The following is a 23,803-nucleotide window of genomic DNA, read 5'->3' on the forward strand; positions in this document are numbered from 1 at the left end:
TTACTATCAAGAAAACCCTCAAAAACTTTCTATCTAGAGACAAGCTGAATTCCATGAAAAATCAAATTAGGCAATTTTGAAATCATGCCATGTTTGTGATAATACAGTTTTATTTTATATGCAAAATAAATATAAAATGACCCCTTAACCCAATTATCATGCTCAGATCAGGACACTATAGAATTCAAGATTTTATTCTGAGTTTGTAGGAATAAATGTTTTGTACAGAGGAGTCACATGATCTAACATATTTAATTTTTTTACATTAATTCAACTGTTTTAGAGCAATATTCAATGTCAGTTGCACTTTTTAAATATTATGTAGCAAAGGATTCTTTGCCTCAAAAATAAACTTTTTTCCTTGAAAAATAATAATTTTTTCCTTGAAGATACATATTACCATTAATGGTTGATGATTTAGTTTATAATTTTCAAGAAATAATACAAGATAACTAAGAAAACTAATTATCTAATTCAATATAAAATGCATTGTGAATATATTTGCTTGCATTCTGTGCTCAAGGCTTGGAATGTCTGTTGAACAGGTGAATGAGTCAAAATTGCTACAGGCTACGAAGATGCAACCTGATATCTCTGGGTCTCATTTTATTCATCTCTCAAATGAGGGGATTAAACCAAAAAATGCCTTAGGATTTACCTTCTCTAAAATTCCAAATCTAAGTTATATGGTTCCACATCTCAGGGTAAAATCATTTAGCATTATCTAGTACCTCTTTACTGACTCAACCCACCCCCTGCCAAGAAATCAAATAGCAGACACTATAAGTCTTCTTTGACATTTCCAGTATCATTGTACACATATAGCAATGATGATAATGTTGATAACATTAACCCTAAATTATTAACATAATGTTTGTATAGAAGTTGGAGTTTATAAAGTCGTTTCATAAATGGGCTCTTACCTGATTTTCAAATCTACCCCCTGCAGACTCAATCTTACTCATAGCCACGAATATTCTCATTTTACAAATGGGAAGGCTGAGACTGAGGGAAACTGCCACAATTAACGAATGGATGAGGAAATACATTTCCTAGTAACTCACAACTTGCACTGAGTCAAACTTTATCTTTGCTCAATAGACACTTAGCAAATAGAGGAAAGTGGCAAAATAGATCCATAAGAACTGATCAGCAAGCATTGGACAGTTCTCTATTGTAAAAACAGAGAATTTCACTCCTGCCCATTTGTAATTCATAGTTGTTGGTTTTTTAATCTGACAGTTACACATGAAGTCAAGAGAAATAAGATAGTATGTAAGAAAGAGATAATTATGAAATCTACATACAAAATGCTACAGGAATTTGATAAAGAAGATTTTACGTGGGGGGATAGAGCATTTGAAACACACTGAAATGGCAGAGTACCTGAGGTTATGGCTTTACTTTCTGAACACCATGAATTGCAGATATAATTTTCTCATGTGAATGAGAAGAACATGTGCTAGTAGACAATGTTGTATGTATGCTTACAGGCAATACGCATGCACAAGCTTGAGCTCCTATCTCAGTAAAAACTGTGAACTATTGAAAAGTCCATGACAGGTGATGGACTATTTCTGATTAAGAGAATAGGAAGAACTACAAGTGGTAGAAGGACAAAGCATAGATATAATGAAGGTAAGAAAAACTGTCCAGTGTACAATGGGCATTGTCCACTGTGTACTCCTCATTATCAGGGGTGTTTAAGCAACTGAAGGGTGAGCAGTTGTCAGTGATACTATAAAAGGAATCCCTCTATAACACTCCTCCTCCACAGAAAATAAATATCACTGATTTTAATAGAAACCTCTAGTCTGCCCATAGTATTTATTGAGTGCCTCTGGAGCCCAGCTGTCTAGACAAATTCCTTCTCTACCACTTGTGGCTGTGCAATGCCAGGTACACTTCTTCTAGCCTCAGTCTCATAGGGTTGATAGGAAGTGCAATTAAATTAATATTTGCAGAACCCTCAGAAAGTGGAATGTGGGTATCATTCAAAAATGCTAGCTTCATCTTTATTATTACTTTTCTCCAATTTTTCCTCCACATGCTGGTAACGATCTTTATAAAATGCAAATTTGTTGTCATTATCACTGAAAAATACCCCAACCATCCTAGTATGACCTATAAAGGTCTGGAAGCTCTGGCCCCCATCTCTTCTCCAGCCTCACTTTTAAGCTCTAACTTTAGCAGAATCAAGGCTCCACTGACTTGATTGGATAAACATCAAATCAGCTAGAATCAATGAAAGGGTAAGTCCTGCTTTCAATGGAATAACAATAAACAAAAGCATTATTTTTGATCAGACATTATGTATAGGTATAAATTAGTGAAATAATTAAAGGACTAATACTTGCTACTAAGTACTTAGTACTTACTATTCCAAACCCTATAGTGTTTTATGTACATTATCTCATTGAATCTTACAACACCCCTATGAAGAGTAATATTCGTTTTATCTGCATTTGATCAATGAGAAAACCAAGGCTCAGAGAGGTCAGGGAGTGCATCTGTTGTCAGAGAACCAAGAAGTAGCAGAACAGGCCTGTGAGTTACCTGCACCTGAGCTCTTTCTCATCATGTTCCCAATTAGTGCCTACTAGCGGCCAGGCTCTGTGCCGTGTTTTGTCTGCATTAATGTCATTTATACATTATTATCACTGTTTTATATTAAGAAATGGACATACAAAGAGATCATGTGTGTTTCCCATGGTCTCAAAACTAATAGCTGAACCCAAGATTTGAACTCAGGTCTGCCTAAGTCTAAAAAAGCATCTTTTACTATCACCCAGCATCACAGCCCTGTACCTTAAAATGCTGCTTTAGGGGTGCCTGGGTGGCTCAGTCAGGAAAGTGTCTGCCTTGGGTTCAGGTTGTGATCCCAGGATCCTGGGATTGAGCACCGTGTTGGGATTGAGTGCCACAGAGCAGGGAGCCTGCTTCTCCTTCTCCCCGCCGCTTGTGTTCTCTCTCGCTGTCTCTGTCTCTCTCTCTCTCAAATAAATAAATAAAATCTTTAAAAATAAATAAAATAAAATGCTGCTTTTGATAAGGAAAATCTGTGTCCTAAGATGGCTGACCGAGCCAGCAAGAGAGTCCCAGTCCTTGCTCAGCGCTCTTCCAGGTTCTTCTCCCTGCTCTGCTTCCCACGCGCACCAATCCAGGCCCTTCTCCCTGCCCCGCTTTGCGCACGCGCCAGAAGTGCCAAGTATGCAGAAGTAGAAGTGTATAAATTGCCCCTTTTGTGCTCGGGGCTCAGACCTTTGGAGATCACTCTCCTCTGAGCCCACCGGCGTCAAATAAACCTCCTATCCTCCAAGATCTCCAGGTGCCGCTTGGTTCTTCCGTCAGGCAATACAGTCCAGGTTCCATAACACTTTAAATTAACCCCAGGCTACTTGAAAATCCTAGTGAATCACTAGGATGGATTCCACTTCTAATATGCATTTGTTTTATTTTTTGAAAACATTTAATTTTGCTATAGAAGACAAAAAAAAAAATGGGATGGATGAAACCCATAGTTTGTATCAAATTCAAATAAGTAGGTAATAAGTGGACCCCATGCATGTTAAACATAAGTATAACTGGGCACTAAATATTCATGATACACCTGGAGTGCCTGGGTGGCTCAGTTGGTTAAGCCTCAACTCTTGGTTTCGGCTCAGGTCATGACCTCAGGGCCGTGAGATCAAGCCTTGCATTGGGCTCCGTGTTCAGCGCCAAGTCAGCTTGAGATTCTCTCTCCCTCTCTCTCTGCCTCTCCCCCCACTTGCACTCTCTATCTCTCTAAAATAAATAAATAAAATCTTAATAAATAAATAAATACTCATTATACACCAAATATATGAGGCACAAAATATTCCCTGATACACAGGAAGTGCTCAATATTCTTGACATCTTAATTCAGCCACTGATTGGTGAAACCCATGCCCACATATCCTGTGCCCAAGCAACACAAATAAAACCCAAAGCTGTTTAGCAGGCTAACTGGTAAGCTACAGCTATGACCAGGCATACCTGCCTCCCATCAGTATGAGAAAGGAAATGTGTGTCATTGGCCCGAGGCACCTTCTGGCTGTGGGTCTCCTTGCTGCAACCTCATCTCTGGTCTTCACAGCCACACCGTCAAGTGGGGAAAGCTGATGTGGCACAGATCTCAATATTGCCCATCCTGGGACTCAGGTGGTGTGGTCCTTCCACAGGCTTCCGTCATATCCCGTGTGTTAACTTACCCATCTCCTTCCCCTTGCTTCTTACAATATATTTTAAAATGATATTATAAACTAAAGAGGTCAAGCATCCTAATCTGGTCGGTGAGTCTTTCTGTCCCATGACCTCTGGGATGGATAGCTTGCTGATAATGTATCACAGGCTACAATCACATCAAGGTAACTTTCTACATGACATCCCTGAGGGGACATGTAATCAACAGTAGCAGCAAGTGTCAATTCCAGGCAGGAAGCCCGAGTCCTGAGAAAATCTGAGGTGCTCTCCTTACCTCTCCTTCTTCACTCACCTCGCATCAGCCAGAGTTGCCCGCGCCACAGCCCAGGCCACCACAAATACAGCTGGGAACCCTGCAATCAAAGAGGGATTCAGAAACTGCATTTACTTTAAGATGAAGGGAATTTTTAATCTCATACTCTGCACACATAAGAATATACTATTAGAAGTTGAGAGAGAAAAACAGAAATGAAAAATGTTGATATCTCAACAAGAAATTCCACTTGGTTTTCATCTTGTCCAATCAAAAAATGAGCCAGGTACATTGCTGTCATTTGTTCCTGAAAGTCTAAAGGTAGAAGGTTGGCCCAATTTTACCTTGAGGGATGTAGGATCAAGCTATACGGGAGGGGAAGGAAGATCTTGGGGCCAGAAGCAGGCAGCGGCTGGAGCACTGGGCTTTGACTCTTGCCGCACTGACAGCTACATGCTTTCAGGGAGGAGTGAAGCAACATGACAGACTTCATGAGGAGCAGCAGGGAGGCTGATGTCATATAAAAAATTAGAACTTAGCCATTCTAAAAATGCAAGCCATAGAGAAGCTATACTGAGAAGTTATAAAATTGGGAAGTTTTAATCAGTTTAGCCTCTTCTTTTTTGGGGGGTTCATATTGGCTCAAGACAAGCATTTGCATGCATTTAGACCATAGGGAAGGGTGGCCGCTATGTGAGTTTGGTGATTTGAGTGTGAGATATGTATCCCTCATAAATGTTAAACACCTCGTGAGCTTGCAATGTCAAATCCATTACACTGACTTTCCACGAGTCTGAAAAGGCTGCCCAAGGTAAAGGCTGACTGTTCAGTTCATGTTATAGTTGATTGGACTCTGACATCACCCACAAAAAATCACAAATCATAACTTTTATGGAACACAACAAAACAGGACCCAAGGATTTAATGGACAACTTCTCATTTTGTGGAATTTATGAAAGTGGTTTAAAGAAAGGAAAGAGAGAGCATAATGGAAACAATGCAGAAGTTAAGAAGCACCTTAAAAGGGAGAGAAAAAGTTTTAATCTAACTTAGAACATTTTTTATTAAGCACAATATTAAATTCTTTATTTTTAAAAACATTTGTAATTTTTCAAATATTCTTTTTTTAGCAAAAAAGTGAAAAAGAATAGGTTCAGATGAAGAAAAACACTATTAAAAGTGAAAATAAGATGATACACTGCAATAGAAAATTTTTTGGCTCCCTCAGTGATCATCTAATTGAATTTAGCCTCAGCCTGACTGTGTGGCCACTTAATTTCATGATTCCACATTCGAATTTTATTTATTGTTTGCATAGAACATCTAAATTTCAAACATCATAAAAAAATATGTTCGAATTCTATGTTCCAGGAAACTGTTTTTGTCAAAATAGATCTACCAATTCTGGTTATTTCTTAGGTTCAGTTCAATCTATCTTTCTATCCATCTACGTATCTACCCACCTACCTATCCGTCCATCCATCTATCATGTAACCATTTATTAAGTGCCCATGTATATGTCAAGGATTGTTCTAGTTTCAGAAGATAAAACAATAAACAGATCAACACTATCCCTGTTTTTCTGAAGCATATTCTGGAAGGAGATATAAAATTAATAACATAACTTTGGTTCAATCAGCGCTATGAATTAAAAACAAGAATGATGCTGTATAATGGAGTAGAGCTCCTTCTGACAGGGTGGTTCAAAAAGGCCTGATGTAGCTCCCTTTACTGTTCTGCTGCCTTGGCTATCTTTAAAAAGTATCTGTCTTTGATCAAAATTTTCACATTTTCTCATTTCCAGGTCTTTATCTTTTGCCTCCTTTACAATCTCCCAATCAAGCAATTTCCTGAATGATGTTCTATACACATTGATCAATGGTGCTTGAGTTGGAATTCTGTTTTAGATAATAATTATAACAAACATCTTATATCAGATACCATGTCTTAATGAAATTACTTTTCTCATCATCTTGGAAGACTCTCACTCACAACACTAGCACAGAGGCAACCACGGAGGAAAAAGAATTAAAACCACTCTGGGATTTAAGGATTTTGCATCACCAGTCTTAGTATCATATTATTATATAATTTAGAACACATAAATACAGGGGAAAATGTTTGAGATATAGATGTTATTTTAAGTCTAAGTGCTAATGTAAGTAAATTTAATGTAAATTTGAATGTCACTCAATATATGCATTTACCTTGAGAGCTATCTTCATAAAATGTCAGTATAAATAAGTGACTCTGAGAGGGAGGCAATCTCTAGTCTAAAAATAAGTAGATATGGGTACTCATGTGGCTCCATTACTACTCTCCTTTGAAATGAAGTTTTGGACTAACTAATAGTAGTCAAAATGTTTTAGCAATTAAACCCTTCCTTCAAATAAAAACTTATGCAGCAACCCACTGCATAAAACAGAGATGCTTTGAAGTCATAGAGGGTAAAAAGGATGTTCTCATCTTGGTCTATGTAGTTTCATCTTGTTTTAGATATTTTAGAAGCTTCATAAAACCATACCTCAGCCTTACCCTCCTCCAGTGGTCCTACTATAGTATTGTAAAATCACAGGTTGACCATAAGGAGTAAAGTTAGTTCTGAAAATTAGAGACCCATCATGACATAGGATGCCTAGCTTTGCTACAGACATACTGTGTATCTTACCAACCAGAAACCTTGATGCCCCTAGGGATCCATCTATGTTGACTGCTCAGACATGAAGCTCTAGGCTATGCTTCCAGTTCCCTCACTACTCATCATAGAATGCTGGAATTCAATACCCATCACCTATGTTTCATCCTTTAAGGAACCAAGAAGTACCTCCATATGATTTTGGCAGAATTGTTCTCAACTCTCATGGGACTCTAAGTCAATACTGAATGAGTACAACTCTCTTTCAGGAAAATTGCAAAGCCTATGAAAGTCTTCCATTGCTACAAAGAAGAGTGTCAATTTGTGAAACTTTAGAAGAGCTACCTCCTCCTGAGATGGAATTGCTACAGGAAACAAAAGAAATATTTTAAAAACATATCTAATTTATAGTCCAAAAAAATGTTCTAGAAGAAGAGTAAGGCACTGTGGGAAAGGACCAATCTGAAACAGAAGAGCTACAATAAAAAAGAAAATATGTTTACTGAATTAAATATTGCCAGGGGGCAGAAACTTAAAAGATCAAATTGATGGAGATGAAGTGAAATTTTGAAACCAGGTGAACTCACTGAGATAAATCTACATAACTGCTACAAATGTAAATCTAAATGTGACTATAATTTGTTTTCTTTTAAAGAGGTAATAATCTATATAATCTTAAATAGTTATGAGTAAAACTCCAAATTACGTCTAAAAAGATTGGGGAAAATGATAAGCAGAGAGATTCAAATTCTGTATCTTTCATAAAGTAGGGTTAAAATATCGATCTTTTATTGACTCTAATTGTTGAATATAATTTTAACTTTAAGGCAACATTCAGTAGAACTAGTAATGGCATTAAAAATCATAAGGAAAAGGAGAAATAGCTTTTCTAGGTTTTTAAATTTTGCTTGAAGCCAGTTGAAGATTTTTAACTGTGTAAAGGTATTATATTGGCTATTCTAAACAATTTTTTGGAGAACAGATCTTATAAATTAAATATTTTGAATATAATATGTATGATCAGAACAGGCAAACACAAAACAAAATAACCTACTGGGTCAGACTGCATGCTTATTGTGTGCAGGGACTTCAACACACATCTCTGTATTTCAATTATATTTACTGCCAATGGGATAATAAAAAAATATTTGCTGAATTGAGATCACCTGATACAAAGATAATAAAACTGGAAATGTATAATCTTTTCCTGATTATTTTCAGAGAATACAGAATGTGAAAATATTCTACAAGAAAGCTTGGCAACGGAGACATGACTACATGATATAATCAGGATAGGTGATCTCATATGATAATATGTACATTCTGGCATCTTATCTGACAGCTGAAACTTAAGAATGGTTGCTAATATAGAGGCAAATTACCACATTAGGGATAAAGAAATAAGACTGACACCTTATAAATATAGAATTAAATATATAGAAAAAATAATATGTACTTGGAAGAAAATGGAACCAAGAATAAAGTGCCTTATTTATGAGAAAATTGAGGCAAGAAGAGGGAAAATTAAGAATGTGGTTGGTTGAAAGAAAACTATACTCATCATTGGAATTTGCCTTTACTCTTCTATACATCTTGTTTGGGGATGAAGATGTGTAAAAACAGTTACTTTAAACATTTGCCTTCAATTTACTAAAGGTCAGATACAGCATCTGCTCCTCTTTAGATTGTAATTTCCTTCCCTTCCAATTTATTCTCAAGAATCAGCAAAATCAATGTAAATAATATAGCTCCACACATCACTATAATGTGAGTAATAAAGTTCTTTTTATTTAGCTGAAGAGAGCTTAAAATTATCATGATTGGGTCCAATGAATAATAACAAAGGAATCCAAGTAAGTTCTCTTCTCTAGCGAAGCTAATGAATCACATCATTGGAAGAAAATATGAAATTGGATTCACTCTAAATTACTCTAGCAAAGGATCATGCAAAGCAGCTATAATGTTTTTGATTATTGATTTTCTTAACGGAATTTAGAAAAATGAGTCAGAAATCAAAATGATTCTAAAATCTGACTGTCAGTGCTAAGGGAAAAATAGTCTATTAATCAAATAGACTTAGGTATTTAATTCATTAAATAGTAGCTGCATTTAAGTAATGGAGAGATACTCTTTTTTTTAAAGATTTTATTTATTTATTTGAGAGAGAGAGAGAGCACACATGCATGCACGCTCATGAGTGGGGGAAGGGTCAAGGGCAGAGGCAGAGAATCTCAAGCAGACTCTGAACTGAGCATGGAGCCTGATGTAGGGCTCGAGGAAGGACTCACCGGGGGCTCAACCTCACGACCCTGAGATCATGACCCTGAGATCATGACCTGAGCTGAAACCAAGAGTTGGATGCTTAACGGACTGAGCTACCCAGGCACCCCAGTAGTGCGGAGATATTCTTTAGAGAATATTACTATAGTTATAGACACCCTAGCCTAGAGAATTTTTTTTAGTGGAGTTGCAAACAAAGAATCAGAAGGTAGACCAAGTGTGGAAACATAATTCCATAAAGATTGGTTATTAGTGTTTTATATTGTGATTAAGTGTGTGTGGATATATCGCATGTAAAATGTTTTTCAAAGCAAGCTTCCATGGGAAGCCTACTTGCTTTCTTGTTTGTTCTTAAACCATTTGATGAAAAGAACACTTCAAGTAATGATGCTTCTACTGTAGTCATCATTCCAACGCTAAAGTTCTTGTGAACAAATCAATAAATTTGTATAGGAAGGGAAGAAATTCATATGCATATAGAAGCTCACTGGACTTTTTTTTTCATTCTGTTTTTCATAGAAAGATCTGAAAACTAGTTTCTCAGGTTTAAGTGAAACAAACTTCTGACTTTAAAGAGGAACTGACTGAGTGATAGAGGATGTGAAGAACAAAGGCAAAAGGAAATGTAGATAAGATTAAACTTCTTTATAACTTGCAGCCCACTGACAAATACTTGAGGCAGGCAGAATATGACATTCCTCCAGGAACTCCCAACTGTCTTAATGTTAATGCCTTGCTAGAGGGAAAACACAACCTTAGCTTGACAATAGCTAGGCCCCCAGAATCCTGTAAGTCTTCTTTAGCATATGAAAATCCTTTTGGAAACTTCCTTTGTCTTTACCTCCCCCAACTCCAAAGTATATAATCAATTGCAACTCACAATCCCAGAACTGCTCTGCCTAGGGGTCCTGTCCCTGAGCTTTAATAAAAGCACATTTTTGCACTGAAAAATGTCTCAAGAATTCCTTCTTGACCATTCACTCAGGAACCCCACTTCAAATCACATCAATAGAGACCAAGTAAGAGTTCTGGGGGAGTTGGCTATCAAACCACTAAGTACACAGAGAAAAAAAGAATTTATTATGTATGACCGGTGGTATAGAAATCCAAAATATAAAATGTAACTCAGACAAATGTCTACATTCATTGTTGAATTTTCTATCAACACCTTTACCAACTTCTAGTAATTATGTTGGTGATGTAAGAAAGATGTTAAGGTTTGAAGCCAACGGCCAAGAAAGAATTCTTGAGACGTCTTTGGTGCAAAAAAGTGATTTTATTAAAGCACGGGGACAGGACCCATGGGCAGAAAGACCTGCACGGGGGTCATGAGGAGTGGCCCATTATATACTTTCAAGTTGGGAGGAGGTTAGGGATAGTGTAAGTCTCTAAGGAATTTTGGAAGCAAGGTTTCCAGGACCTTGAAGGGACTAGCTATTGTTGGGAAAAGGTTATTTATTACCGTCTAATAAAACCTTAGTCAGGATACCCTTCAGATGTATATCAGTGGGCCATATGCTTGGGGAATGATTGCCAACACATATCTTGGGGGGTTCAGAGATAAAGGAAATTCCCAAAGGAATTTTTATACGTCAAAGTAGACTTAGAGGATCCTGGAGGATGAGGGGCTTAAGTTAGGATTGCCTTTTGCTCTTAGCAAAGTATTAACATTAAAGCAGTTGAGTCCCTAGGGGAATGTCACTCTGCCTGTTTTAAGGACTTGTCAATGGGCTGTAGGTAGTAAGGAAATTCAATAATTTTTCTTCTGCCTTTGTTTCCCACATCACTGGTACACAGATGTAATTTTGATTTGAAGGCAAACTACCAAAAACTATTCAGGAAATTTCCAAAGCACCCTAAAAAATAAAATATCCTTTTTATTTTTTTTATGTTTTTAGTAACTGCTAGTCAAAGGGAGAGCTTTAAAACAGACAAGCTGCCTTCAGAAATACAACTTTATTCACAATAATTTCATATAAATGAAATGTTACAGTAAATAGACCCTTTGTCTTCTAAAAGGTTACTCATTAACTAGCAGGAAATTCAATATTCCCTACTCCACATTTTCAAATGTTAAAAAAACAATATTAAAGCCAAACAAGCAAAGAAATGTTCTTATTTTGGAGGAGAAAAAAAAAAACCCTTCAAATTTAATCTTGAGCCACTCAGTTCATTTGTTTCTTATGCTGAGCCCCTTATAATGTGGATATAAAAATAACAATGGAGATCTGCAATTGTTGATCATGAGGCTTCTTAATTGTAACCACATATGAGTTTCAATTTCTCTTAAATTTGAACAAGCAACATCCTTTCCCCATGTCATGTTGAGTTAGTGCCTAGTCCAGTGTAGTGCTGAGAAGGCATTTTTGGAATGTGAGCTAAATATCATTTTTTTAAAAATTACTTATGCAGAAAGCAATTTGAATTATTTCCTTCCAAAAGACATAGTAAGTCTACATAATTAGTTTGTAATTTGTATCATTAAATGAAGTCAAGATGGTCTTATAAATTCATTTCTGGTATTCTCATCATACAACCTAAAAATACAAATCAACAATTCATCACTATAGCTTAGAAATTTAAAAATCAAAATATTTAGGATGAAATTATTGCTAAATCAGGACATTGACATAAGACATGAGCATAGCAGTTCTCAGTGTGTTCTCTTATATTTCCACCAAAGAATTCTCTCAAGAATCTGACCTAAGAACTCTAACCGTAAGTTAAAGATGAAAAGTTTGTTACCACTGGGAGGATTTTAGACTTGATCTTAATAACCTTTCCCAATGAACAATGGAAGAGAAAGAAGGAGATATAAAGGTAAGATGGGGAGAGATTTCAGGAAAATAGCTGAAAGTATGCTAATGATAAGTGATATAGGAAAACGTTGGGGTTCGGAGCAAACACTCAAGATTGAGACTTCTTCCGTGCAAAAAGGTGGTTTTATGAAAGCTCGGGGACAGGACCCGTGGGCAGAAAGAGCTGCCCTGGGGTTGTGACAGGTGTCTGATTGTACACTTTCAAGTTCGGAGGGGGTTAAGGCCAGGATAAGTCCCTAAGGAATTTTGGAAACAAGGTTTCCAGGACCCTGAGGGGTCTAGCTATTGTTAAGAAAAGGTCATTTATTACTGTTTAGTAAAAACTCAGTCCTGAGACTCTTCAGATGAGTATCAGTGGGCCATATGCTTGGAGGATGATTGCTAACATGTATCTTGTGGGGTAGAGATAAAGAGTTCCTAGAGGAATGTCACTCGGCCTGTTTCAAGGACTTGTCAATGGGCTGTAAGTAGTAAGGAAATTTAATTTTTTCTTTTGCCTTTGTTTCCCACATCAATAGGTTTAACAGAAATCCATAATCCAGTTTAAAGGGAAAGGAGACATAAATACCTTACCCCAGCCTATCAAGATGAAGCCCCACAGGTATTTGGTGTCCGAAAAGAATGCCACAAAGATTAGACTATGCAGGTAGACACCTTCCACCAAGATCCAATAGTAATTTGTAGCCAAGAAGTAAATGAACATCACAACAGCAATCTTGCACCCAATCTGTTACAAATAAACCAGAATTGCATCATATTAGAACTCTTAATTATACTACATGCAACAGACCATGAAAAAATAGTACTGTATTTCTTTTTTATGATCTGTTTCCTGTATGTAGGAAAGCCAAGACTGTTGAATGAGACCAGAACAAGGTTATTTTAAGACAGCATCTCTAAGACTATGGGCTCGATTCTGTTCTTAAAATAAGATATTTTTCCTTTAGAAGTTACCAAAAAATCACTTTTCTTTGATTTTTCCTATTTATGAAAATAATACTTGATCATCAGAGAAAATTAGAAAATACAGAAAAGCATAAAGAAGAAAATATTAGCCATTATTCTACCATGATTTTATTTTATTCTCATCTTTCTTTGCCCCAAAAGTCAATGGCTAAAATAATAAGCATTTACTACATCTTATGAATCTATGCATTGGCTCAGTGATTCTGCTGATCTGGGCCAGCCTCCGCTAATCTTGGCTAGGCTCATTCACAGAGCTCTACCCTTCACCAGCACACCATCACTTCCATTTCATTCTATGGGATAAAACAAGTCACCAAAACCAGCACAGAATCAGAATCAGCAGGGACTACAAAGTTAGAGGGCAAAGGCCAAAGCCACAGAAAGGGCATTAGTTCATACTATCAAGACATATAATCTATTATACTTAATTCCCAGATACAGCACATCAGTGATCTAATTAACTGAATTATTTAGTGATTCTATTTACTAAATAACACCAGGACATTTCAGAGCAGAATCAAGTACCCTGGAATCTTATATTGGAACAAGTCTGAATCTACAATAAAGAAGGTAAATGTTGTGGGCTTTAAAATAACACACTTCTGGGGCGCCTGGGTGGCTCAGATGGTTGAACGTCTACCTTCAGCTCAGGTCATGATCCCAGGGTCCTGGGATCGAGCCCCGCATTGGGCTCCCTGCTCGGCGGGAAGCCTGCTTCTCCCCCTCCCACTCCCCCTGCTTGTGTTCCCTCTCTCGCTGTGTCTCTCTCTGTCAAATAAATAAATAAAATCTTAAAAAAAAAAAAAAAATCTAAAGTGTTCCTTACATTTAAAAAATAAATAAATAAATAAATAAATAAATAAATAAATAAATAAAATAACACACTTCTGGTTTTTCAAGTGGGCTCTTACTTTTGAACACAATAAGCCATGAAAGCTAGTATGAGCTCCACATCAAATGCACTCCAGTCATGTGATTTTTGAAGTCGCCATGCCAGAATATTCTTATGGAAAGAGCTCAAGACTTTTAATAGTCTAAGATGATGAGTAATTAGGCGTAAAGCTTAAGGACAGAATCGAGGTAGTAAATATCATTATATAAATTAGTCATCTATCTTGGTTAATTCAGAGATTACATAAACCAAAACAAGTTAAGATTTAGTGGCCTGTAAAATTGTACTTGTCCGTAATGTTATAGGAATCAGTAATGAGAGAAAATGGTGAAAACACTTACGTATTTTGATTTGTCCACAGAAGGCATTTCTGTGGAATTTTGTAGGTCGTCCTGCATCAGCAGGGACTGCAGCTCCTTCACTCCTATGTGGGCATGGACCACTTTGTCCTTGACAAAGATGCTTACGGCTCGCAGCATGAAAGACACAAACAAGTGCATGTGGATATAGTTCCTAGTGCAATGCAATCGTCTACGGAGAGAAAATATTCAGGATTTAGATTTGGATGAAATTAGATATAGGTAAAGAAAATACATAAATGTAACAAAAAAGAAGAAAATATAGTAAGCCTGAACAAAGACAGAAACCCATTACTATCTATTTCCAATTGAAACAACTGGGATCAAAAACTAAAATGTAACTTTTTGAGAAATAATTTCAAATTTAACCTGATCTACTACTATATTTATCCCGAGTTTGCAGAGTTAACTATTGTGCTATATCAAACTAAAGCATTATACTAAAATATATATTAAAGTAATAATAAGTTATGACTACTAGAGAACCATTTTGGTATTATTTAAAAATGGAGCTTTCAGGGGCATCTGGGTGGCTCAGTCAGTTAAGCGTCTGCCGTCGGCTCAGGTCATGATCCCAGGGTCCTGGGATCGAGTCCCACATTGGACTCCCTGCTTAGTGGGGAGTCTGCTTCTCCCTCTCGCCCTGTTCCTGTGCTCTCTCCCTCTCTCTCTCTCTCTCACTTGCTCACTCTCTCTCAAATAAATAAATAAAATCTTTTTTTTTTAAAGTGGAGCTTTCACATTTTCAACACATACTCTGCAAGAAAAAGTAAATATTTTGATAACATTACACAACTTTATGTCCTAGTAATGTTAAAGAGTAAACAAGCTTACTTTAACATAAAAAGCTTGGGTTCATAAAAGAATCTTAGACACAAGTTAAACCATAACATACATAGGAGTAGATATAGTATTACTAATTTCCTGTACAAAAAGCTAACTCCAAAAGATATCTTTTCTTAAAAACACTCTTAAGAAAGGGTTGTAGAATCTGTCCCAGCTCTACCATTGTTTGACGGCAAGACAGTACAACTTTCCTGTACAATGATCACCATGTTACTACTTCTCTTCCAGAAAGGACGAAGTACATAAGTCTAAGAGAGTAAAAAAATTTTTAATCCAATAATATATTTTTACATTTCACAATATAGTAGGGGTAGGCCAACTGAGAATGAGCTAAATTTAGGCATTTTGGAAATGTTATTTTGTTAGTATGGTGGGGACATGTATACATGTCCATTCTGCCCAGACAGTCCTCCTCATTAATCAGTTCCCTTTGGGGAGTGTCTTCACAGGTGAGTGGGATTTGACCATATAGGGTTATCAGGTATCTGTGGAAATTATTGACTGTGAATAGCGCTATCACAGTATCTAAGTAGGTATTGATTTTTAGAAGACTCAACACTATTTACTATCTTAATAAAAAACTATCTTGTTTTGTGAAACAGAAGTTTCTGAAATTTTTGTGTAACATTCTGCTATATAGTATAGTAATTATATAAAAAGTATTATATAGAAAGAATTTGTTAAACAGAGTGATAAATTACTATGTAAATTGAAGAATTACTACTTAGTGATTTGTATCCTCCTGAAACCTTATGTAGCTTTTTTTCTCATAAATATTCATCTATTATTCTGAACAACCAGAGCTACACTTAGTATAATGGGATGAACTCTGGATAGGAATTGGAAGATGACAGTTCTGTTTCCAGCCATACCACCTATGACTTTGTGACCTTGGACACTGAACTTCAGTTTCTTGGTCTGTAAAATAGGATAATACTGCCAAGCCAATTTCACAAGGCTGTCTTGAGGAACCCCTCCATAATTCCACAAATCTGTGTTCCCCTTCTCCTTTAAAAACTTCATTATCTCCCTATTCTCTACCATTACAAGATAAAATTCAAAGCCTTTGACAAAGACTGGCAAAACCAGTGCCACAAAATCTAGTTTCTTCCTAGTCATTCCTATATGGCCACTCCACCCTATGCATCAAATGATGCATTCACATGGGACTCTTCTATGTTCCCAGAGTCTACCCTGCTCCTCCCTACCTCTCAGTTTTGCACATTCTGTTCCCATCATCTGGAATATACTGAATTCCTTCTCATCATTGCAATATCAGTTCACATGTCAGTGTGTTCTGGGAAGTCTCTCTCTCTTATCTAGTCAGTTTTAGCCTCTTTGGTGTTCCCAAAACCCTTTATAAAAGACTGTATTATAGTATTAACAATATTTTGTTTGATAATCATTTAATGAGTCAGTCTCTCATATATACTGCTTTTCTAGTCTGTAACATATCTTAATTTGTCCTCCATCAATACTAAAAAGAGTCTATCATATATGGCAGAGAAAAAGCTTGTTGTGTCAATGGACTAGTGAATCAATAAAGAAAAAGTTTTGGATATATAAACTATACTGTCATAAGAGGAGTAATTGCTTTAGAAGAAGTAGTTGGAGTATTAAACTAGTCATTTATTTATTAATTCAACAAATATATATTAAGCATCACTATATATCAGGTACATTACAACCACTAAGAATGCTACAATGAGCAAAAAATAAATAAATAAATAAATGTTCTCATGTGGCTTTACATTCTAGAGGGAGAGATAAAAAATAAAAAGAAAAGAAAAAGAAATAAACAAAATAAAAAGATAAGTAAAACATCAGATAGTACATTAGGTAGTGATAAATCCAAAGAGAAAAACAGCGAAAATAGGTATAAGAAGTTTCGAGGAAGAGGGGATTATAAGATGATAGGAAACAAAATATAAAACATTTTGTTTTTTAAATATGTCATCTACCCTCATTCCTTTTCCCATGCATAATTTAGCACTAAATTCCTAAAATTGTATTGTCTTAATTAATATACCTCAAGATCTTCCCTTTCTATCCAATCCTCAAAGCCACTGCCCTTGGCCCGGCCACCATCTTCTTGTCCTCAGTTACTCTAACAGCCTCTTCCAAATGGGCTTCCTATCATGCCTCCCACCAACTCACACTCCACCTCACAAGTGACTTTCATGTCACTCTTCTGCTTAAAATCCTTCAATGGCTCCTCATCACTCTTAGGGTAAAGTTCAAATTTCTTCATATAACCCACAGGTCTCAAAACATTCTCAACCCTGCTTACCACTCCAGTCTCACTGCCTATCACTTAGCTGCACCAAAACTCTGCTGTCTCAAATATTCCATGCTTTTGATCTAAACTTAGGTTTGGAATTCTGTCCCCCAGTGTTCTCTTTTGGTTAAATCTTATTTACAGTCATGCATCTTTTGAGATTTCACTTCATCCCCATACTCTGCCTTCCCAATTACCATACACCACCTGAATCATACCATTTCTCACACTGTACACTGTTTTCTCAGCTATGTGTATCACAAACCAGCTGCAAGCATCATGAGTACACATTCCCCATGCATGTTGTGCACTGTTTTTTGTTTTGTTTTGTTTTTAAAGATTTTATTTATTTATTTGACAGAGAGAGATACAGCAAGAGAGCGAACACAAGCGGGGGAGTGGGTGAGGGAGAAGCAGGCTTCCTTGCGAGCAGGGAGCCAGATGCGGGGCCCGATCCCAGAACCCTGGGATCGTTGCCTGAACCGAAGGCAGACACTTAATGACAGCCACCGAGGCGCCCCATGTTGTGCACTGTTTTATCTCGATATTGGTGCTCAAAATTTTGTACTGATTTACATTAAATTGTATTGAATTGGGCAAAAGTTTCAGTGGACAAAAATAAACCATAACAGAAGCAATAAATACAACTTCTTTAGATACAATATCAGATCATTTGGGAGATTATTTAAAATGAATTTCTGTCCAATGGCACCAAAATCATTTGGGAAGAACGAAGTCTTTGCATCATGAATGAAAATCTTTGTAGCTCATTCTGCTCTACTCTGCAGCCCTTTGCAAACAAATACACTGTAGTGCAGATCTATAGGCTTAATGGTTTCATACTGCTTTGATATTTTTAAAGATTTTTTTTTTAGTTTTTAAACAACAATAATAAAAACCCTGAATTTCCTCATGAAAAATAAATTTTCAAAGCCAAATAATATTATAACACTAGGCTGAATTCAAAAACTTGTGCTGGGAAAAGTATTTGGGCCAGAAATTGTGAGACCTCTGCGTCTTCTATGCGTAGGACACAGAACCTGTCCCTTCATGGAGAAAGGGATTGGGAATCACTCACCTGAAGTAACCAATGATGAGAATAGCCACAGCCAATGAACCAAAGGAGACAGAATATCCGATTGTGTACATGACATAGAGGCGTTCAAAGAATTCTTGCTGAAGGGGAAGAGATTTAATTAGAAAAATAGCTTTTAACAAGTAGATGTAGATAAACTTAAGAATCATGCTTCTTCCTGTTTAGAGACGGGCAGTGTGTTATCACATTTATATAACATAGATTATTCATCCAGCCTTTCTTTTATTTCCTAAATTCCAGTCAGAGGGTTTGGGTTTTTTTTTAAGATTTTATTTATTTTTTTGAGACGGGGGGGGGGGAGGCATGAACAGGAGGAAGGCACAGGGAGAAGCAGGCTCCCCGCTGAGCAGGGAGCCCCACACAGGACACTGAGATCATGACCTGAGCCAAAGGCAGACACTTAACCAAATGAGCCACCCAGACACCCCTCAAGTCAGAGATAAAGATGTAATAATAATAATAATATTCAACATTTCTTGCTTAAGTGAGGTCAAATTAAATGTTGCAATATTTATCTCGTGAATTTTTGTGCTGTCCATTTTAATTAATTGGAATTGTATACCTAACGTGATAGTTGAAGTAAACAAAACGTGTTACAGGGCTATTGTAAGAGGAAACTAGTAAAAACAATATGTCATTTTTGGAATATTATTTCTAGTTTTCCTTGAGTTTTTTATTGAGCTGTAATTTACATGAAATAAAATATACAGGTCTTTGATGGGCTTTGACAAGCCATGTTTGCTGTGCAATTTGCCAGCCAAAAAACCACCCACCATTCACTCCCAGGTAACTACTGTTCCAATTTCTGTCATCACAAATTGGCATCATCTGTTCATGTACTTCATGTACTTTTTGACTGTTCTTAGACTTCTTAGAATTAGATAGTATATACTTAGTATATACTCTTTTTGTCAACATACTGTTTTTGATATTCACCAATATTGTTACATGAATCAATGGTCCATTCCTTTGTAATTTTTAAAAGTAATTATAAATTCACAAGAACTGGAAAAGATAGTAAAAAAGTGCCATTTATCCTTCACCCAGTATTCTCCAATGGTTACATCTTAACATAATTATACTAAAATATCAAAGGCAGAAATTTGACATGGTGCACTTTGTGTGTTTATAGTCCTGTGTCATTTTATCGCATATGTAAATTTTTGTAACCAGCACTGCAATCAAGATACAGAACCATTGTACACCACCTTGAAGACCTGCCTTGTGCTGTCCTTTAAAGTCACCCATAGACCCCTCTTCCCCAGCATCCCTGACACCTAGCAACCATTAATATTTTCTACCTCTTTAATTTTGTCACTTCGTAAGTGTTACAGAAATGGAATCATACAGTATGTGACCTTTTGAGATTGGCTTTTTTCACTCACAGTAATGACCTCAAGATACATTCAAGCTGTTGTATAGATCAAGTTTGTTCTTTTTTATTGCTGAATAGTATTGCATGGTATGTATGTAACCTATGTATATCAGTATATATAAAATGTTTCAAACTTTGTAGACAGCTTACATTTGGGTCACATTTTTTTTTATAAAGATTTTATTTATTTATTTGCCAGAGAGAGAGAGAGAGAGAGCACAAGTAGGGGGAGCAGCAGGTAGAGGGAGAAGCAGGTTGCCTGCTGAGCAAGGAGCCCGATGTGGGACTCGATCCCAGGACTCTGGGATCATGACCAGAGCCGAAGGCAGATGCTTAACCAACTGAGCCACCCAGGCGTCCCTTGGTTCACATTTTTTAATAAATTTTTCAATCTCTGTTAATTGGTATAATTAGACCATTTTTTAAATATAATATTGATATGTTAAGGCTAAGTCCATCATTTTATTTTTTTATTTTCTATTGTTCTATTTTTCATTTCTCTGTTTAATTTTTCCTGCCACCCTGTGGGTTACTTGAACATTTTGTAGAATTCCATTTTGATGTCCCTTTTTATATAGTGCTTTTGGTGGTTGATCTATGTATTACATTGTACAGCTTAATGTAGAGCCTTTGATTACTGAATGCTTACCTTTCTTCTTTTCTAATTAAGCTATAATCAAGCATATAATTAAGCTATAATTTAATCAAGCATATGATAAGCTATAAATCTCCTTCAAGCTCTGCTTTTGTTGTTTCCCTCATTTTTTGATATATTCAACTTTCATAATTATTCAGTTCAAACTTTTGCCATGGATGGCATATATTCCAACAATTTGTGAATTGTCCACATATTTTATTTCAATTGATTTTCAATTAATTCTTTTGTGGTCAGAAAATACACTCTGTGTGATTTTAATCTTGAGGTTTATTGACACTTGTTTATAGTCTAGCATATGTTCAATCTTGAAGAAGCTTTGATGTGTAATTTAAAAGAATGTGAATTTTGTAGTGTTTGTATTCTATATAAGTGGCATTTTCGTCAAATTGTGTGAAAGGTTATCCTATGGAAGTTTTTGTCTAATTGTTTTACCAATTACTAAGAGAATGGTATTTTGATATATTTCAACGTGGTGGGATTTGACCATGACTCCCTTTTGCTTTGACAATTTTTGCGTTATGCAATATGAAGCTCCTAAATGCATGCATATTTAGGATCATTATTTCTTTCTGGTAAATGGATTCTTTTACCATTCTGATATGTCCCTCCAACTTAGTAATACTCTGTCTTGAAGTCTACTTAGCCATTTCTTATGCTTAGGGTAAGCACTGCATATAACTCATCCACCCTTTTAATTTCAACAAATCTATTATCTTCACATTTATCTGTATCTTTATATTTAGAGTACATTTCTTGCAGACGGTATATACTTAAGTTACACATTTATTACCCATTCTGTCTTTTAAGTGATTGTTTAGTTCATTTACATTGAACACAATCATTGCTATGTTGGGCTTAAATATAACACATTGGTATTGGCATTCTAGATGTCCAGTCTTTGTTCCTTTGTACCTACTTCCTTACCTTTTATTTGGGGTGTGGTGTCAATTAAGTATTTCTTAATCTTTCACTTGTGTTAATTTTTAGAAATTATGCATCCTGAACTTATCAGAGCCTCCACTTAAATAATATTGAACTATTTCACAAACTACATAAAGAGTTTACAAATGTATATTCAATTTTGCTTCCCAGCCTTTGCCCTTTTAGATTTTGTCTACATAGTGCTCACTTCAGCAGCATATATAATAGATTTTGTCTACATAATTTATAAACCTTAGTAAGAGACTACTATGTTTGCTTTAAGCAGTCAATAGACTTTTAAATGAATTATAAAGATATAAAGATAGATATAAGTACAGTAGTAAATAAGGATGATAAGAATACAGTTTTGTTTATTATTTTAGCCTGTCATTTTTATTCATATATGTATACATATATATATACCCATTTTGGTCTTCCTTATTCCTTCCTACTAATCTATGTTCCCATCTGGCATATTTCTCTTTGACCTAGAGAACTTTCTTGAGCATTTCCTATACTGAAGGTATGATGAAGATGAATTCTGTCATATGTTTTCTGCTTGAAAAGTATCATTATTTTCCCTTTATCTTTATGCATATTATCACCTTAAAGATGTCATCCCATTATATTCCAGCCTCCGTTGTTTCCTGACTAAAAGGCAGACATCTTTTTTATTGCTGTTCTCTAATATGCCCTTTTTCTCTGTCCACTTTTTTCTTTTGACTGTGACTTACAGCAGTTTAACTATGATATATCTAAATATGATTTTCTTTTAATTTATCCTGCCTTGGGTTTGCTAAATTTCTGGATTGTATAGGTTGATTTATTTCATCCACTTAGAAAATTCTTGGCCATTGTCTCCTCAGATATTTATTTTGTTCAATTCTCTCTCTTCACCTCTAATTTCACAGGTGTTAGACAATTACATGTTGTCTCATAAGCCTCAGATGCTTCCGTTATTTTAATTTATTTTTTCTCCTAAATAAATTAAAATATTTATTAATATTCAGTTGGAAAATTTCTATCGACCTCTCTTTAAGGGCATTAATCCTTTATCATACTGTATCTAGTATGCTATTGAGCATATTAAATGAATTCTTCATTTTGGAATTGAATATTTCAATTTTAGAATTTCCATTTTATTATTTTTTGAAGTTTTTCTCTGATTTTCCCATCTGTTTTATGTACCTTTTTCACCAAATCATCTAACATATTAATAATAGTTATTATTAAGTACTTATCTGCAAATTCTAACATCTGGATCTTCTAGTTTTTTCTGCTCTTATTTTTACTCCAGATTTTGGGTCCCTGCCTTGTAATTTTGTATCACATTCCAGGCCCTGTAAGTAAAAGAACAGTAGAGACTAAAGTATATGATGTCAACTGCCTGAAAAGGCAGACCTCTTCCTCCGTCAGGTTTCTTGGGTAAGGAAGCTGGATTACTCTGTTGTTAAACTAAGTTGAGCTTTGTTGTAGTTTTTATTTTATGTTTTTTGTGATCCTGGTTTTGCGTTTTGAGAGCAGAATCAAGACTTGTTCAGCTGACCTCGAGATTTTAGCACTAGCAGCCTCTAGTGGCCATTATGTGGATTTTAGTCCACCTGACATTTTCCAAGCCATAGCACTATTGCTGCTATTTAAACTATCCATCAGTTTTTTGAGTTGCTAGGGATTTTACTTTGCTTTCCTGCCCCTCCCTGGCATGCGGGCTGTAGCAATCATGCACCATGCGCCTTAAAGTATGTCTCTCAGCTCCGCTGCTCTGTCCCATGACTTTGGCTAACTGCTGCCTTTCACTCTGAGAGTACTTTGCACCTCTTGGGAAATTTCTCTTAGCCCACCTGTGCTGTCCCCAGCCTCTGGCACATGGCCTCCACGCACTCAGTGAAGGCCCCATGGGGAAAAACTGGCTGGTGGGTGATAGCTCACTGTGCATGGGGCTCACTACTTGGGATTCTAAGCCCGTATGCTAACCCTTGTCTGTTAAAAGTTGGTTTAAGGGGCACCTAGGTGGCACAGTTGGTTAAGCAGCAGACTCTTGGTTTCGGTGAAGGTCATGATCTCAGGGTCTTGGGGTCCAGCCATGCGTCTGGCTCAGCAGTCTGCTTCAGGATTCTCTCTCTCCCTCTGCACCGCCCCCCCCCCCCCCCTTTTTTTTTTTTTCTCTCTCTCTCTCTCAAATAAATAAATAAATCTTAAAA

The 23,803-nt window shown here is 36.3% G+C and overlaps 1 protein-coding gene across 1 annotated transcript in view; it reads right to left on the reverse strand.

Annotated features, from left to right (window-relative positions):
* PTH2R (parathyroid hormone 2 receptor) overlaps positions 1-23,803 on the reverse strand; it is a 76,263-nt gene that overhangs the window by 23,215 nt on the left and 29,245 nt on the right. The window contains exons 5-8 of the mRNA XM_032413409.1: positions 18,631-18,728; positions 14,411-14,600; positions 12,785-12,938; positions 4,517-4,577 (exon numbers count right to left, since the gene is read on the reverse strand). Coding sequence (XP_032269300.1) covers positions 4,517-4,577; positions 12,785-12,938; positions 14,411-14,600; positions 18,631-18,728 — 503 coding nt within the window. The remainder of the gene's footprint in view (positions 1-4,516; positions 4,578-12,784; positions 12,939-14,410; positions 14,601-18,630; positions 18,729-23,803) is intronic.

This window comes from Phoca vitulina, unplaced genomic scaffold (assembly GCF_004348235.1).
Source record: "Phoca vitulina isolate PV1807 unplaced genomic scaffold, GSC_HSeal_1.0 scaffold1, whole genome shotgun sequence".
NCBI lineage: Eukaryota > Metazoa > Chordata > Mammalia > Carnivora > Phocidae > Phoca > Phoca vitulina.